This window comes from Cucurbita pepo, chromosome LG17 (genome assembly GCF_002806865.2).
Source record: "Cucurbita pepo subsp. pepo cultivar mu-cu-16 chromosome LG17, ASM280686v2, whole genome shotgun sequence".
Lineage (NCBI taxonomy): Eukaryota > Viridiplantae > Streptophyta > Magnoliopsida > Cucurbitales > Cucurbitaceae > Cucurbita > Cucurbita pepo.
In genome coordinates this window covers 1,719,027-1,736,696 of record NC_036654.1, presented here as the reverse complement: position 1 = coordinate 1,736,696, position 17,670 = coordinate 1,719,027, and the positions used below count along the sequence as shown (strand labels likewise).

General features: G+C 34.2%; 2 protein-coding genes across 3 annotated transcripts; one reads left to right on the top strand and one right to left on the bottom strand.

Moving 5' to 3' along the window:
- Positions 1-3,405: 3,405 nt before the first annotated feature.
- Positions 3,406-5,215, bottom strand: LOC111778145 (RING-H2 finger protein ATL52-like). The gene has a single exon (XM_023657812.1). It carries the CDS (start codon positions 4,777-4,779, stop codon positions 3,703-3,705), a length of 1,077 nt encoding a protein of 358 aa, XP_023513580.1. The 5' UTR covers positions 4,780-5,215; the 3' UTR covers positions 3,406-3,702.
- Positions 5,216-8,163: 2,948 nt separating this feature from the next.
- Positions 8,164-14,127, top strand: LOC111778074 (protein SCAI-like). 2 transcript variants are annotated; one of them, XM_023657714.1, is made up of 10 exons: positions 8,164-8,527; positions 9,418-9,805; positions 10,447-10,653; positions 10,767-10,988; positions 11,400-11,466; positions 11,557-11,724; positions 12,558-12,649; positions 12,847-13,023; positions 13,106-13,242; positions 13,824-14,127. In XM_023657714.1, the coding sequence occupies exons 1-10, from the start codon at positions 8,391-8,393 to the stop codon at positions 14,032-14,034; spliced, it is 1,806 nt and encodes a 601-aa protein (XP_023513482.1). In that variant the 5' UTR covers positions 8,164-8,390; the 3' UTR covers positions 14,035-14,127. The 2 variants fall into 2 exon arrangements, with proteins under 2 accessions (XP_023513482.1, XP_023513483.1); XM_023657715.1 differs by having other exon boundaries at positions 13,667-14,127.
- Positions 14,128-17,670: the final 3,543 nt, after the last annotated feature.

Genomic DNA, 17,670 nt, shown 5'->3' with positions numbered 1-17,670 from the left:
GCATTCAGGGGTAGATGCGTTTAAAACCTTGAGTGGAAGTTTGGTATGGTTGCCGTGGGTTTGAGTTGTTATAGTTTGGTATGGTTGCAGTGGGTTTGAGTTGTTACAAAATGGTTTCAAAGTTGTTACAAATGGTATAAAAGCTAGACACTGGGTGTACTAGCGAGGATGCTGGCCCCAATGCAGTGGATTGTGAGATCCCACGTCGATTGGAGAGGAAAACGATACATTCCTTAAGACGCAGGGCCCCAATGCGGTGGTACAAATGGTATAAAAGCTAGACACTGGGTGTACTAGCGAGGATGCTGGCCCCAATGCAGTGGATTGTGAGATCCCATGTCGATTGGAGAGGAAAACGATACATTCCTTAAGACGTAGGGCCCCAATGCGGTGGATTGTGAAATTCCACGTGGAGAAGGAAACAAATCATTCCTTAAGATGCTAGGCTCACAAGGGAGTGGATTATTGTGATCGGTGTGATCGCACGTCGGTTGGAGATAGAAACAAACATTTGTCTAGTAGATGCGTTTTAAAGGAAACCCCAGTAGAAACAATATTTGGTCATTAAGCTCTTACAACGAGTCTATATGTCCGATCTTTTAAACTCAATCTAAGCATGCATCCCAGTCGTTACTATATCGTTCTATACCTTAATAAATTAAATTATGCTAAAGTCAACACATATTCAATTTTATACCGATAAAGTTCAAGAAACTCGACACTTTAATATCATAGAACACAACTAATACGAAATGAATTACAAAATTAAATCAAAACTAGTAAATCACACTTGATTTTCCATGGCTTTCTCACACTCTTTCAATGCTTCACTGTTGTAGTAGTCAGGGTATTATTGGTAGGTGTATTAGACAGTCGTATTAAGAATTGAACGAACGATCAAAAAAAGAGAAATCAAATCATGAATATAATCACGGATATTATCAGATCATGGATATGAGGTTAGGAACCGCGACTCCCCATAATGGTATGATATTATCCACTTTGAGTATAGGCTCTCGTGGGTTTGCTTTTGGTTTCTCCACAAAACCTCGTATCAATGGATATGTATTCCTTAGTTATAAATTCATGATCCTTCCCTAAGTTAGTTAGCTAACGTGGGATTTTCTCCCAACAATCCTCCCCTCGAACAAAGTACACTATAGAGCCCCCTTAAACAACCTCCCCTTAATCAAGATTTGACTCCTTCTCTAGAGTCTTCGAACAAAGAGTACCCTCTTTATTCGATACTTGAGTCAGTTTTGAACTACACCTTCGAGGCTCACAACTTCGAGTCTTCGAAAAATCTTCTTCACCGTCGCAGGAATTGACGAATACTCGAACTCCACGACGGATCTGGCCCCAATGGCCTGTGCAACACTGCATCATGCCACATACTATCTCCGTCATTAATTAGGAATCAAAATATCAAACACCAAAAATCCTATAAAATAACAGAACCAGGAATCAATCAAAATTTCAGAAAGCAAAAGATTACCTGTTCCGGGTTGAATCCAAGGAGAGACAAAAACCGTCGGAACCCTAACTCCAAGGCGATCGAACACGAAATTGTAGGGAGGAGGACCGACGTTTGATGAGTTTTTGGCCTTCTGCAACATCGTGAGAAGGATGATCGTCGTTTCCAGGTAATGATGCTAAATCGAAGAATCTCTGTTCTATCACTACGTTAGTTTGGGAGCTTTCCTTCTCCACAATGTCTCTTCAAATATTGGTTACAAAGGTCAGATATTCTTCATCCCAGATTTATTTGGATTGTAACTCTATTTTCGAGTTAGTTGGATTGATCCAGCTGATCCAAGATCAAAAAAATGTCTTCTCAATCCAGGAATTGATTCAAATTTTCTATTTCATTAAAAATTCAACCCAACCTTGACAGACAGACAAACAATAAATAAATAAATAAATAAATAAATATATATATATATATATAAAACATTACCTATTATAACAAACTTCGACTCTATGTCGATGGTAAAAAAAGATATTACTTATATAATGAGCCTCATGAAACGGTTACTTATAAAGTAGATGGCCCGAGAATAAATTTATTAGGACGTGTTTTTTACTAAACATACCGGTCAAATTTGTCCGTGACACCTTTGAAAAAAAAATACGAAAAAATGGCCAGAGAACAAAACTGTTGAGACTTATTTTTTTATTGAATATACGAGTTGAATTCATCAAATTTGAACCCACATCCTAAGAAATTTGAAAAAATATCAATTATAATTATGTTTTTTTTATAAAAAAAAAAAGTTAATACCTTGAATTATAAATCATTATTCTTTTTATATTTATCCTTTGTAGATTCTTCCCCCCCCTATTATTTGATGGGATTCTCTCCTTTTATTTTTAAGTTTTACTTTTTATTATTCCAATTTACTTATTCTTTCTGCTTTTTTATTTATTTATTTTATTTATGTTTTATTTCTATTGGGTTTTTTTTCTTTGTTGTGAAGGATGCCATGTTATTGAATAATAATTAAATTTAAACATTAAATTTTGAGTTTCATATAAAAATTGAATCACAAAATTATTATTATTATTATTATTATATATATATAATATAATCTTTATTCGTATTTTTAAAAAAATTTACGAGTAAACGTGTCATTTTATTGAATAAAAATAATNAAAAAAAAAAAAGTGTATGAGTATATGATTCTATTGAATTTATTTGGTGGGTTTAGTAAAGCTTACATAAAGTTGTCCTTTTTATTTTTTATTTCTTTTTGCAAAAGTAAAGTGGCTAATTATTTTCATTTCAGGGGCCAATTTGCAAATATTTTAATTTTTTAAAAATTATAAATATTTGCATTTTTGTACTTTTATTTGTAAAATTTGTATAATAATGGTAAATACTATTATTATTTTTTAAAAAAGTTTAAAGGTGTTTTAAAATTCTTAAAAAAGTTTAAGGGTATTAATAAAACTTTAAAAACTCATAAGCATTATTTTTAATCCGTCTTTTTGAATATTTTTTTATTTATTTTAAATTTTAAGATATTTTCTAGATTTTTTTAAAAAAAATTATAAGTATTTTTTTTTATCTAATTAAACTATTTTAATTTCATGATTAAATAGAGAGTTTATTTAATTATTAACACAAGAGTACAAATTAACAAGATGCTGTTTTTATTTAATATGATTTGAATATTAAATAATTATGATTAGCATTCATTACGAACCTACCTATTTAATAATTATAAAGTATTTCAATTTTAAACTTTTCAATGCTCATCTATAAATGCAATAATTCACCTATGAAGCTATAAATAATAAATATTATTTATGAACTTATAGTCATTGGAAATTAGAAATTTTTCCTTCAAATAAAAAATTTAATTACTAAATATTTTTAAATTATATGATATTGTAAAATAATAATTATATAATAATATTTTTAGTAGTTGATTTATCATTAAAATTAACTGTAAGTTTTGGAAATTAACAGACAGCACAAATCAGAATCGTCCAAACCGACAATCTTGATTTTGGAAAGGAAAAAATGAAAAATGGATGGAGCCTGGCGGAAGTAACGTACCTCAAGTACTGTGTTCTTCAGAAATTTTGCTGCAGTTTTTGCAGTTGATGAACACAGAATCGATTCAACAACGTTTCTTCGAAGATCTTGGTGAGATGATTTTTCTGTGTTGAAACTTTTGATTCTGAAAAAATTTGACGTTAATTTGGCGAATTCGAGTTCTTCCCTTTTGTATACCTTGTGAACGAGAAAATTCCAGATGAAATCGACATTCTCAGTACGCCGTTTTTGTTTCTGGATTTTTCTGTTTCTTTGTTGTTGGCGTTTGAGGGACCGATTCCGGCTGCCATGGATGAATCTAGAGCTTCAATTTCTTCGTCTTCTTCGTGGTTGATGTTCAATACATCCGCAACAGAGAGATTCTCGCCTGGACATGGAGCGGAGTGATGATCTTCTGAAACTGACCTAATCGAATGGATCGATTCTTCTCTTCTCTCTGTTCTGCCGTGTCCTTGATCGAAACTTCTCGGATTCGGATTTTCTTGTTCTTGATTAGTTGAATCGCTTACGATTTCAACTACGACGGATTCCTGGCTTACGTTTGCGGATAAATCTTGGACGACGACCACAGCGGTGTCGCTGCTGTGGCGGTAACCTAGCGCCGTCACGGGCGGTGGTGGAGTCTCCTGAGGAGGAGGATTCGTTGAAGCGATATTGCTGCGACAGAGAGGGCAACTCGAATTGGATTTCAGCCAAGTATCAATACAGGGGAGATGAAAAGCGTGACTACATTTAGGCAACAATCGCAAATTCTCGTTCTCTTGAAATTCACTCAAACAAACAGAGCAATCGCTTCCTTCGATCAATCCTTCGCCCTTCTTGAACTTGTAAACCGAGATCGATTTAATCAGCGCCTCATCCAATCCAGATCCCGCACTAGACCTCCGCGTTTCGTTAATCGCTCGATTCGTCTCGAAACTCTCCTCCGGTCCTCCGCCTCCGCCGTCGCCAACACTCCGTCGGCAATATTTCGAGACGATCGCGTAGTAAGTGACGAGAACAAACGCGCTCGCCAAGATCCCGATCACTGCGACTATAAGTGGCGAGAAGAACGTACTGGAATCGTCGCTATCGTCGAGGCCGAAGAACGGCGGAGGCGGCGGGAACAAGAAGGCGCACCACTGCGGACAGAAGGCGGTGCAAATTTGTTGAGAACAGTCCTTGAAGTTGAACGGATTGAACGGCGGAGACGGATCCGAGATTCCGATGGAGTCCATGTGAAGCAGAATCTGTAGAGGAAGAAGATCTTTCGAAGTCGCGAGTCGCTGGGAAGGTGGTCGAGGTTCAGCCGGACGGCGGCGGTGGTGGGCAATTTATTGAGGGCTAATATTTCTCGAGGGGCGGAAAAAAGCAACGGCTGAGGTTCGGGAAACAGACAAGTCTCTTGCCTTATGTTCCAACTTTTTCTTTCTTTTTCTCCCGTGGTTCTTTTTTCTTTTTCTTTTTCTTTTTCTTTTTTACATTCTCTCATATATATATATATCTTATACACGGTTATCACTTATAGCTCGACATTCACCTGCATTTCTTAGGACAGAGTGATGTTGTCAACTTGGCTTATAGCTCGACATTCACCTGTATTTCTTAGGAGAGAATCGTACTGTCACTTGTCTTGAATTCTACAGACTAACACAGATCCTTTCATGCAACATTTATCTGCATTTCCAAGAACATAACACAGAATTACTTGTTTTAACCCCACATACTAACACGAGTTTTGAAAACGTTTTGTTTTTGTTTTCGTTCATATTCTTCAGATATCGTCTCAATTTATTCATTTACTTTGTCACAAAGGTTCATTAAACTTAATAAAATATTAAAATTTTGTCCAAAAATTAGAAATAAGTTACTAAATTTATATATATATATATTCTAAAGTTTCTGAATTTGTAATATATAGAAATAAGTTTTTATAAATATATATATATATATAACAAAATAAAAAAAAAAAGATTATAAGTGAGATTAAAGGGGTTTTTATTTTAAAATTTAAATGCTATTTTGATGATTAGATTAAAATAATAATAATAACGTTATTTGGTTTATTTTACTTTTTGGGCTTTATTTTATTTTGAGTTTTGTGTACTTTCATTTGTCCATCAAGTTCAGTTGAAAATTTTGGTTGTTGTACTTTTCAAGTGGTCCTAAACTATATTTGTTTTATTTCATTCTCAAATTATTAATATTTTTTTTTTATTTTATATTTTGTCAATTTTGGTTTATTATAGTTAGTTGTACATTTAATAAAGTGGTCTAACTAATTTTTCTTATTTCAATTTTCAAAATTAATTTTCAAACGTTTATAAAAAATTTAAAATAATATTATAACTTTTAAAATAAAATACCCGAAGTTATGTATTGTGAGTCGTTGTTATTTCTCTCTTGCTTGCTTATATAACGTTTCTTTCAAAAATCTCTCTGCCCTCGTTTTCTAAAACCTTTTCTTAAAACGAGGCCAGAGGCTCGAGCTATATCTCCTACCCAAGGTTATATACTGTGGGTCGTTGTTATTTCTCTCTTACTTGCTTATATAACGTCTCTTTCAAAAATCTCTCTCTGCCTTCGTTTTCTAAAATCTTATCTTAAAACTAAGGCCAGAGGCTCGAGCATACGTCGCTTGGCCGTAGGCGACGCAAAAACAAATTGGCTTAACTCACTTGTCCTTGGAAAGTGAGTGCCGCACAATCGCAAGTCCTCTGTCATCAAGAGTGTGATTGTAACAAGTTATATATATATATATATATAGTAGATTTGTTAATATTATATCATTTCAAAATTTTGTATTAAGTCCTTACATATTCAAAATTTTACTTGATTGCCCAATTGATGAGTCAACTAATTGATTTAAGCCCAATTGATTTACTTTAGAATTTTATTAAAGAATCTTTGAAGTAGCAAGAAATTCTTATAAATTCATTAACTTTTTCTTTATTTACAATTTGGTCCTTCTCATCATAGGTAGATTATCAAGGTAGAGAATGAAGCAACACGAGTGTCAAAGACAAGTTCGAAAAGGGTTGGTAGGGCCCCTAAACTATAACCTCAAAAGTCGGGATTTTGATATGAGTTTCGGCATGCGGCTCTAGAGTTAAGTTCGTATGTACGAAAGATAGAAAGCTCACTAAATTTGGTGTCAAACAAATACTCAATGAACGCTGCACCAAGTTGTATAACTGCTCACCAAAAAAACGTCTACTTGAGAAATATTAGAAATTGTTGAGAATTATTGGGAGTGAGTCCCACATTCGTTAATTTAGTGGAAGATCATGGGTTTAAAAGTGAGGAATACTATCTCCATTGGTATGAGGCCTGAGTCCCACATTCGTTAATTTAGTGGAAGATCATGGGTTTAAAAGTGATGAATACTATCTCCATTGGTATGAGGCCTTTTGGTTAGCCCAAAACAGAGCGATGAGAGCTTATGCTCAAAGTGGACAATATCATACGATTGTGGAGAGTCATGATTCCTGACAGAAATGTCTTAAAATAGGGGAGGCATGGTGTAAGCTCTCCACTGCCCCTGAAACCGGGAGGCATGGTGTAAGCTCTCCACTGCCCCTGAAACCTGTGGCTTAAGTGAGCTCTCCTATGACACATACGTGTGTCACAGTGAGGACGAGCGTTGCGAGACGGGTGTCTTGGACGATTTCCTTTGAAATGGATTTTTCAAGGACAGTATCAAGCGACACAGGTGTGCCGGTNAGGTGTGCCGCTCTCCTATGACACATACGTGTGTCACAGTGAGGACGAGCGTTGCGAGACGGGTGTCTTGGACGATTTCCTTTGAAATGGATTTTTCAAGGACAGTATCAAGCGACACAGGTGTGCCGGTATTGCACCCCAACCCATGTTCAAAGGTTGGATCATACACCCACTATCTAGTACGGAGTCCGTAAATGATATGACATGGATACGAGAGAGTCCAATGTCTCAATATAACCTAGATGGATGATTGTTTGGATGTCCTGATAATATGAGCGATACATGTGCCTTTTTCGATGTGAGCGATACATGTGTCCTTTTTCGATGGCCTGACTAAGTGAGTTGTGATGGTCGACGACACCCTATGACTTGGGATGGAGTCAAGACATATGAGTTATGTTAATTAGAAACCAAGATTATACGAGATGCAACATTGCAGTGAGAGACCTTGGCCCCAAGTAGAGGTAAGGTCGAGTGGTCGAGTCAAATGACTTAGCCTAGTGTAGAGGCAAGTTGGTTGTGTCGCAGATGATTGAACATGCACCAGGCGGCATATGTGACCGAACAAGCTTGGATTTTGCACAATTGATGTTCGGTGGACGAAGACAAACCTAACCTAAAGTCCGATGAAGCCATAAAGCCAGACGGAAAATGAATATAGGGCTTGGACTCCCTTCAAGGCTGATCGTGAACGTGTCAAGATCACGACGGTTGAAAATGTAAGACCGTGACACGTGACAATGAATTAACATTAGTGGTTATCAAGATCAAAATAATAAAAAATAATAATAATAATAATAAAGAAATAAAAAATAGAAAAATTGGAATTTTCTTATATTAAAAGCACAAAATAAAAAATAAACCGGGAAAGGAACTTATTCCGCTTCCGGTCGTTCCGGTTTCTGGTAAATACGTCAATACTCTGAATCAAGAAGCACCAATAAATATGCAGGGTTGAAGTCGAAGTCTTCCGATCACTCTCTCCACCACCACTGACCATTGCCGCCGGAGGCACTGCTGGAAATCACGTAACTCCGCTTTATTCCGAGAGTAATCTTTTGCGCCTGAGAACAAAACTGAAGATTTTCAGGCAAAACTTTAGAGGGAAAATCCGAGCTCGGCGAAGATGAGGCCGGGACTACCGCCTCATAGCAGCCGCAGCAAATGTCACATTTCAGTGAGCGAAGTGTACTGGTCTCTGGTCAACAAAGCTGACCGGAAGTTCTCCAGGATCAGGGACCTGCCTTATTACGAGCGCAATAGGTTTTTTCCGCTCTTTAATTTGATCTTTTTCAATTCTTTTGTTTGGTTTAGGATAAATTATGTGATAAATCGATCTAATATGGTGAGGGAATAATAACTCTTATCTGGATCGTGCTTCTGTAATTTTCTTGAATGTGCGAGGAAGCAGTTGTAATTTGGATTGAGTCGCTGGCTTGGTCCATTTTTCATCAATTGGAGAATTGAAGAATGTCATTTCTGAATCTTTTGTTTGGTTTAGGATAAATTGTGTGAAAACTCGATCTAAGTATGGTGGAGGGAATGATAACTCTTATCTGGATCGTGCTGCTGTAATTTTCTTGAATATGCGAGGACGCAGTTGTAATTTGAATTGAGTCACTGGCTTGGACCATTTTTCATGAATTGGAGAATTGAAGAATGTCATTTCTGAATCTTTTGTTTGGTCTAGGATAAATTGTGTGAAAAATTGATCTAAGTATGGTGGAGGGAATGATAACTCTTATCTGGATCGTGCTACTGTAATTTTCTTGAATATGCGGAGGAAGCAGTTGTATTTTGAATTGAGTCGCGTGGCTTGGTCCATTTTTCATCAATTAGGGAATTGAAGAATGTCATTTCTGAATCTTTTGTTTGGTCTAGGATAAATTATGTGATAAATCGATCTAATATGGTGGAGGGAATGATAACTCTTATCTGGATCGTTCTGCTGTAATGTTCTTGAATATGCGAGGAAGCAGTTGTAAGTTGAATTGAGTTGTGTGGCTTGGTCCATTTGTTATCAATTGGATAATTGAATAATTTCATTTCTGAATCTTTGATCGATGTTTTTTCTGTTATGCTGTTCGATAACTTTTTTCGATCCCTAAGATTGGACTGTGAATTTTGGGCAATTTGGCTCTAAATGTTTCTAGGTACAATACATATTTCCACAAGGCGTTCAAAGTGTACACAAAGTTATGGAAACTTCAGCAAGGGAACCGTCAGAAGTTGCTAGATACAGGGCTAAAAAGATGGCAGATAGGAGAGATTGCGTCACGAATTGCTCAGCTTTACTTTGGGCAATACATGAGGACCAGTCAGGCGAGCTATTTGTCTGAGTCTTTTGTATTTTATGAAGCAATATTGACTCGAGATTATTTCAAGGAAGGATTATTTCAAGATGTCAGTCTTGCGTGCAAACAGTTGAGGTTTCTGTCCAGATTTTTGATTGTGTGCTTGGTTTCGAACCGAAGAGAAATGGTGCATCAATTGGTTAATCAGCTTAAAATGTTACTCGATGAGTGCAAGAAGACATTTAAGGTGTTTCTCTCACTCTGATTTCCTTAGCTATGACTTGTTAGCAAGATGATGATGCTGAATGAATCAATTAGAGATGAGTTGCGTTGGTTGACAATTGTATCAGCTGCAGCAATGGACCTTTATGGTTTGAATTTGCTAATTTCACCTTATGTAGTCCTACCCTATATACCCCAGATGTGAGAATTCGACTTGAATGCATCATTATCTGAATTTTCTGTGAAAGTTTGAAATTGATGAATTGATCACAATTTGTGCATTTAGCGTAGTTAATTCATCTTTATGGTAGAGGGAAAAATTAATTGTCTTTGAAATTGATGAATTCTTGCACATCTGACATGGTTAATTCATCTTTGTGGGACTATGTAATTGTGACATTCCTGGTGTTTTCTTTTCTTCATGTTTTATTCTTGCCCATACATTTTTTTTTTCATATTCCCGCTGTTTGCTGTTTTTAGCTGATGCATGCATAGATTTCATTTTGTGGCAAACAAAAGATGTCATTTAGATGTGATTGGAAGTGTTTACAATCTCATTCTATTGTTTTTTTTTTTCAAATTTGTTTAGCATGAATTCATCAATGGCTGCTGATTTATCATTTGGATCTTGGTATAAGAGACTAATGAATCTGGGCTCTATTCTAGGAAACGGACTTTAAAGAATGGAAGCTGGTAGTCCAGGAAATAACGAGATTTTTGAAAGCAGATACAACCTTTATCAATATCAGGCCATTCAGATATAGCATTTTGTTAGAACCTCATCCAGAATCTTCGATAAGTGTTTCTCCACCAGGTACAACGAGATCCTTGAGGTTACAGGATGCTATTCTGAGTAGCTACCATCATAACGAGGTTGGGTATTGGGACCTCTTTTAGTATCTTTATGATGTCATTTCAGGCACATCCAATATAATTCATATATTCTTTTGTCTTGATTCATCTTTCCTTCCCTGGTTCTTGATCAGGTCAAGTTTTCTGAGATCACATTAGACACTTTCAGGATGATCCAGAGTCTGGAGTGGGAACCCAGTGGTTCATTTTATCGGCCAAATGCTAATAGAAGTGGGCAGAGTAGTGGCTCTGGGCCAAGTCGCAGTAACGTCACACAAGATATAGTTGATCCTACTCTCCCGTCTAATCCTCGGAAATCACTTTTATACCGTCCTTCTTTGACCCATTTTTTAGCAGTTAGTATGGATGCATACTTTCAATACACTCATTACATTTCAAGTTGCACCATTTGTTTTATTGACTTATTGAGTATTGACTGTTGAATGTGGCGAAGTGTAAACCTTTAATTGAAAATATTACCTGGTAAATGGCTGCATGGAGTCTCATACTTGTCTATATATGCAAATGAAAACAATATTTGGATAATGAACATAATTACGTGTCCAAGCGACTTCATGTAAGTTATTGGGAAGTCTCTGTTATGAATACAAGAAAAAAAAGGCAGTGTAGGCTGTATCAGTTTTAGATCACCAAATGTTTTTCTTTTTTTAATTCTTGCCCTTCACTTTGTCCTAGAAATAGAATAGTTGATTTCCCCCCTTGTTCTTAGCTTTTATAATCTAAAGTATGTGAGATTTATTTTGCAGGTTCTAGCTACAGTTTGTGAGGAGATGCCAAGTGATGGGATTCTCTTGATATATTTGTCAGCTTCAGGTTGAGTGAACTCTTCTAAATTACATAGTTAATGATTTTCACTCTTCTCACTGAAAACTGTAATATTCCTTCGATATCAAACTACTTCAGACAGTGCAAAGAATGTTTTATCTTCCCCAGCCAGCACTCAGCTGGGCGATGAGTCTATCAGCAATACAGGGGATATTGATAAACCTGAGTCTCCTTGTGGACAAGTTGAGGGAGGCTGCATAGGTCCCCAAACTGGTTGCTTATCACTCAGTGCTAGTGGAAAAGAAGGTATTTTATTGTCTTATCGGACCAAATGTGTCCCATTTTTGTTTGAAGCGGCTTACATTTCTTTGATCTTACTTTCTGTTAGGAATCATGGATCTCCACAAAAGGCCTCCTGCCAATGGAGATAGTATTCCACACTTATAAACCCTTGATCTTCCACTAAATTAACCAACGTGGGACTCACTCCCAATAATTCTCAACAATCCTCCCCTCAAACAAAGTACACTCGAAGCCTCCCCTGAGGCTTATGGAGCTCTCGAATAGCCTCCCCTTAATCGAAACTCGACTCCTTTCTCTAGAGCTCTCGAACAAGTACACCCTTTGTTCGACACTTTAGTCATTTTTTACTACACCTTCGAGGCTCACAATTCTTTGTTCGATATATTTGAGGATTCTATTGACATGGCTAAGTTTAGGACATAGCTCTGATACCATGTTAGGAATCACGGATTTCCACAATGGTATGATATTGTCCACTTTGAGCATAAGCTCTCATGGCTTTGCTTTTTGGGGAAGGCTTCCCCAAAAGGCCTCATATCAATGAAGATAGTATTCCTCGCTTATAAACCCATGATCTTCCACTAAACTAATCAATGTGGGACACACTCCCAATAATCCTCAACACTTTCCTACTTTTGTAATGAAAATTGCTGTTAACTTTGTTAACTAGATGTGCCTTACTCAGTTAAGATCTTTTCATTGGTTCATGGATTGAAAACTAGTAATGAATTGCTTGCGTTGGTCTTATGATCCTTAACAAGATTAAGCTGCATTCTTTAAGTATTTTTTACCTTGAAACTAATAAAATTCCAACTTTCATATTAAATACTCTCCAGGACCAAACTGCATATATCCAGGCGACTTGGTTCCATTTACGAGAAGGCCATTGTTTTTAGTTATTGATAGTGGTGTCAGTGAAGCATTTCAGGTCAGTATGTCGACCTTGAATTTATTACTTTATGCCTTGGCTTTAAAATGAATTTCCTTTTCAGATTTATTTTTGGAAGAAAGGATAATCTTCCATTTATGACAATCTTCACTATTCCCGTTACCGACATATACATAATGCTCGTCTTATACTGAAGGAAATTACTTTTCTGAAATTACTTTTCTAAATCTGCGTAGACTATCCATGGAGAAGAAAGGGGAGAGCCAGCTGCAATGCTGTTATCTTCCTGCAATGCTAGTCATGCTAGTGCTGCTGAATATTCTCGCCATGGAAGCATGTTCACTCTTTTTCTCACAGCTCCATTGCAGGCTTTCTGTGTACTGCTTGGTATCTTAGGCTCTGATATTGAAATGGTATGGTTAAATCTCTTGTCGTGTTATGCTCGATAATTCGCACTTTTATGTCAAAAAATTTACAAAAACATAAATGGTTTAGGTTGCATTTAACAAAGCGGAGAAAGTGCTGTTCTCTTCGATAATCGAGTGGGATCAGTCTTTGGTGACATTAGACAACCTTGATAAAGGGTGGTCACAGATTTTGAATGATCCGTTCATAAGGCGACTTCTCTTGAGGTAAGATTCATCACTTTTTTTCTAGAAGATTTAAAATTCTCAGCATACCGTTAGAGCTACATTATTGCTTGACTGTTAGGATAAATTGCTTGATTTCCAACTAACTGAAGATGTCCAAATTCACCTGGTTCCTTTAGGCCGTGGCCAATGAGAACTAATAGTCGAGGCTGGCAAATCATAAGTCGACTGAAAAGATCTTAAAACATTGTTAGGAGGGAATCTCATATTCCCTAATTTAGGGAATGATCATAGGTTTATAAGGAAGGAATACATCTCCATTGGTATCAGGTCGGGGAAAGCCCATAATTAAAACCATGAAAACCTATCCTCAAGGTGGATAATATGATATCATACCATTGTGGAGAGTCGTGATTCCTACCATTGTGTAAAATAGAATCCTTACTTCTTTAATTAATGCTAACAGATTTATATTCACTCAAACCGTAAAGCCCAGAATTAAAACCATGAAAACTTATCCTCAAAGTGGATAATATGGTGGATCATATCATACCATTGTGGAGAGTTGTGATTCCTACCATTGTGCAAATTAGAATCCTTACTTCTTTAATTAATTCTAACAGATTTATATTCACTCGAACCGTACTAGCACTTTACGCGCCAACCTTCGGTAAGAAGGAATTTGTGCCCATATGTGTGCCAACTCTGCCATCCTTTTTCGACCCGACAAGCGAAAGTATGCAATCTGTGGTCGTGAAGATAGCAAATATTTTTGGTGTAAGCAGCAGCTTCGTCTTCTCAGAAAACCTGGTAGCTCCTGAGAGTAGCTCTTGAAAACAAGTAAGGATGAAACAATCATGTTGTTTTGATTTTTTTTGTTTCAAAAACATTTTGTGTTTTTAAATAAAATCTCAATCATTTTACCTACGATTCATTGGAACAAAAAAAGCCCGGTTAGTTAAATGACTGTGGAAATAAAATGATTTTTTATTTAGAAATATTTATTTTTAGAATATATTGATATTATATGATTTTTTTTATTTAGAAATATATATTTTTAGTATCTTTAATATATTGATATTATTTATATATTAGGATCGGATATATCTCTTCTTTTGAGTCTTTAATCTAAATGGAATTGCTCGCCATTTTTTTTTTTTTTTTTTTTTTTTTTTTTTTTTTTTTTTTTTTTTACTGTTTTTATGTAAATGGATATATAGTTTCTTTGGGGTGTGTGATTGAACCGTGTAAATGAATACATAGTTTCTTTTGGGTGTGTGATTGAACCGTACGAAATGCTATAGAAAAGTGCTTGAATGAGCCATTCCAATCACGATGATAGTGATACATCTTAGGTGTGAACAAATTAGCCTATAATTTCTACTCAAAACCATGATAATATCTCACTGAATTGTAAAATATATTTTTAAAATGAAATTAATAATTATGTAAACATGAAATTTTGTATAATGAAAAATTATGAAATAACTTTATCTATAAACCCATTGTTTTTCAATCTATTTTTTTCTCCCTTTTTTAGATTTTTTTTTTTCTTTTGCATATGAAGCTTTAACTTTAGACTTAGACATAAGTCCCCACAATAAATTTTCAAATCTGGTTTGTTTCCTGTGTTTTTTTTTAATTATTATTTCTTATTTCTTTTTTATTTTTATGGGTGAATCTAAAGTTATTCTTTCAAAGTTATCATCACATTTTGACTATTATTTAAAAATATGGTTTTTTTTATTTGATTAATAATCTTAAGAAAAAATGCATAGAATTATAACTGTATAATTTGTTTTTTAAAAATAAATTATATTTTGTAAATGTATGTATTATAGTCTATGTTAGTCTCAATTTTGTAGAAATTTGGTTAGAAATATATATATATATATATATATTTTAAGTTTAAAAATATTTTTGAATTAGATTTTTTTTTTTATGAGAATTATCACCAAAAATATATATATCAAAAGAGAGACATTAACGTAGATATATAAAAGGTATACGAAATCATAAAATTTTCTGAAATCATAAAATTTTCTAAAAAAGTATACGACAAAAATTATGTCAAAGCGAAATATAATCTTGTCATTGGTCCACACCATGTGCCAAATGTTTTGAAATTTTAACAAAAATTTATTTTAAAATTTTTTTGAAACTCCACTGGGAGATACCCCAAATGGTATTAGAGAGACTTTAAATGTGGTTCGTGGACAAATTAGGGTAAAAAGTTGATGGGTAAGTGACACGTGAGTAAAGAAGGGGTATATGAATGAGAGCGATCTTGAAAATAAGATGATTAAGAAAGACTTTAAATGAGAGTTATTACTTATACTAACAAGGTGTACGTTTCTTTTCGGTGGTTCAATCATAAGAACTCTATAGTTAAACGTGTTTTACTCGAGAGAATTCTATATTGGGTAACCTCTTAAGAATTTTTCTGGGATGCACCGTGCTTGTTGGTTAAGTATTTTTTTTATAATATTGAGATGTTGGTTCATTATTTTTCGACAATATCGAGATGAATGTTGTCATTCTTAAACAAGATGTGTTAGTTGTTCCAGTAGTTTTCAACAATATCTAGATGTTTTAAAAAAAAAATCTAATTTTTATTAAGACAAATAGTTGGTTGAGTAATAGTTGAGCTACGTTTTTGGGCACGTTATAAAACATTGAAATATTATAAAATTCAATTTTAATTGCTTTATTTTTTTAATTTTTCAACAAATTAATTTATTTGTGCTTTAATCTTTAATGATTTATGTCGACCCTTTTTTAAATTACTATTCTTCTTTTTTGTTTTCTTTTTTACAAAAAATATTATAATTTATTTGAGGTGATTCCCAAACAAATTGTGGGGTATTTTTAAGAATTATTGAAATAAATTTGAATTCCATTCAAACTTAAAATAAAAAAATAAAAATAAAAAAAAGTTAAATTATAAATTTTCTCTCAAATTTTGAGATTTGTATTTGTTTAATTTTTTAATTTCATATCTAATAGTTCACTAAACTTTCAATGTATAAAACATACTTAAACGAATTTAAAGTATTTAAAAACTATACGATGTAATTTTGAAATTTGTGGAATGGAATTTTAAATTTTTAAATTTTGCTTCGAGGAGACTCGTGAATTTAAAAAAAAGTTGAAAGTCAAGGACAAAATTGTAATTTTGAAAGTTTAGAGACCGATAGACACAAATATAAAATTAATGTATATAAAGAATAATTAAGGAAAAAGAAAAGGTAGGTTTTAATTCATTTGAAGTTTGAAAGAGAAATTATATTGAGAAGATTTTAGAACCAATAAAAACGTTACAAATTGGTTGAGAAAAGCATATGAGCCGTTGGATGTTTTAATCAAACGGCTCTCCTTTAGGGAACAAATAGTTGAGTCCTTCCTTAAAGTTCTTTAAATTAATCACACCCTATGTTTTCTCATTTAATTCCATTACTTTTAGCTTAGATTATAAATATTGTCATGTCTTATCCATTATCCATATACAATTTTCAACCTTCATTTAATTATATTAAATCCTCCTCCTCGATCCGCTTATAATTTCTAAAAAATCAAATTTTAATAGTGCAATACAGTCTTCCACCCTTAATAAATATATATATCTATATATGTATATATAGCACGGTGGGACAGAGTCAGATTAGATATTGGGATGGAGGTGGAGACAGGAACGGATACTGATAATATAATCGGAACGAATACTGGTAATATAATCTTGTGTTGAAAATATCATCGCTACTTCAATAGAGTTAAACTCAATAATTTTACGAGCATATTATCTATTTATTTTAAATATTTTAAAAAAATGATTAAAGTATTTATAGAATTAAATATATATTTTAGAAAAAAGATTTAAATATTAGATATTTCAGTCGTATATTTTTTGACCTCTCTTATAAATAGTTCACTAAAAAAATTAATAAACAATTTATATTTTTGAATATAATTTTTATTTAAAATATAAAATATTCTAATAATTTATATACTTTTATGTTGAGAAACTATCGACGAAAAAATGAATTAAATTCGAGCTAAAATGAAAAAGTGTTGCACGACAGAGCTTTTGTGTGACACATGCAAATTTAATTATTTTAAAATAAAAATAAACGTATAGTATATATTGTCCGATCAAACCTCGTTAATATATATTGTCTGCTTTGACCTATTACGTATCTTCGTCACTTTGTTTTCCTTATAGAGGTTTCCACAAGGAATGCTTTGTTCCCCTTAGGAATCGAGCATGTTTCATTCCTTTTAGCAAGGTTTCCACACTTTTGTAAGGAATGCTTCGTTCCCCTTAGAGACCCAGCATCTTTATTGTCTCACAGTTTTAAAACGCGTCTACTAGAGATACGTTTACATACCTTTGTAAGAAATGTTTCAGCGTCCTTGGTGGCACACAGCCTGAGGACCGGCTCTGTCACCATTTATAAAAGTTCAAGTCCACCG

Bases quoted from the DNA above. Each gene is read 5' to 3' on its own strand.
- LOC111778074 (XM_023657714.1), top strand. From the start codon at position 8,391: ATGAGGCCGGGACTACCGCCTCATAGCAGCCGCAGCAAATGTCACATT. The intron at 10,989-11,399 runs GTTAGTATGGAT...TTTATTTTGCAG, and splicing joins CTTTGACCCATTTTTTAGCA to GTTCTAGCTACAGTTTGTGA. The intron at 13,243-13,823 runs GTAAGATTCATC...TAATTCTAACAG, and splicing joins ATAAGGCGACTTCTCTTGAG to ATTTATATTCACTCGAACCG.
- LOC111778145 (XM_023657812.1), bottom strand. From the start codon at position 4,779: ATGGACTCCATCGGAATCTCGGATCCGTCTCCGCCGTTCAATCCGTTC.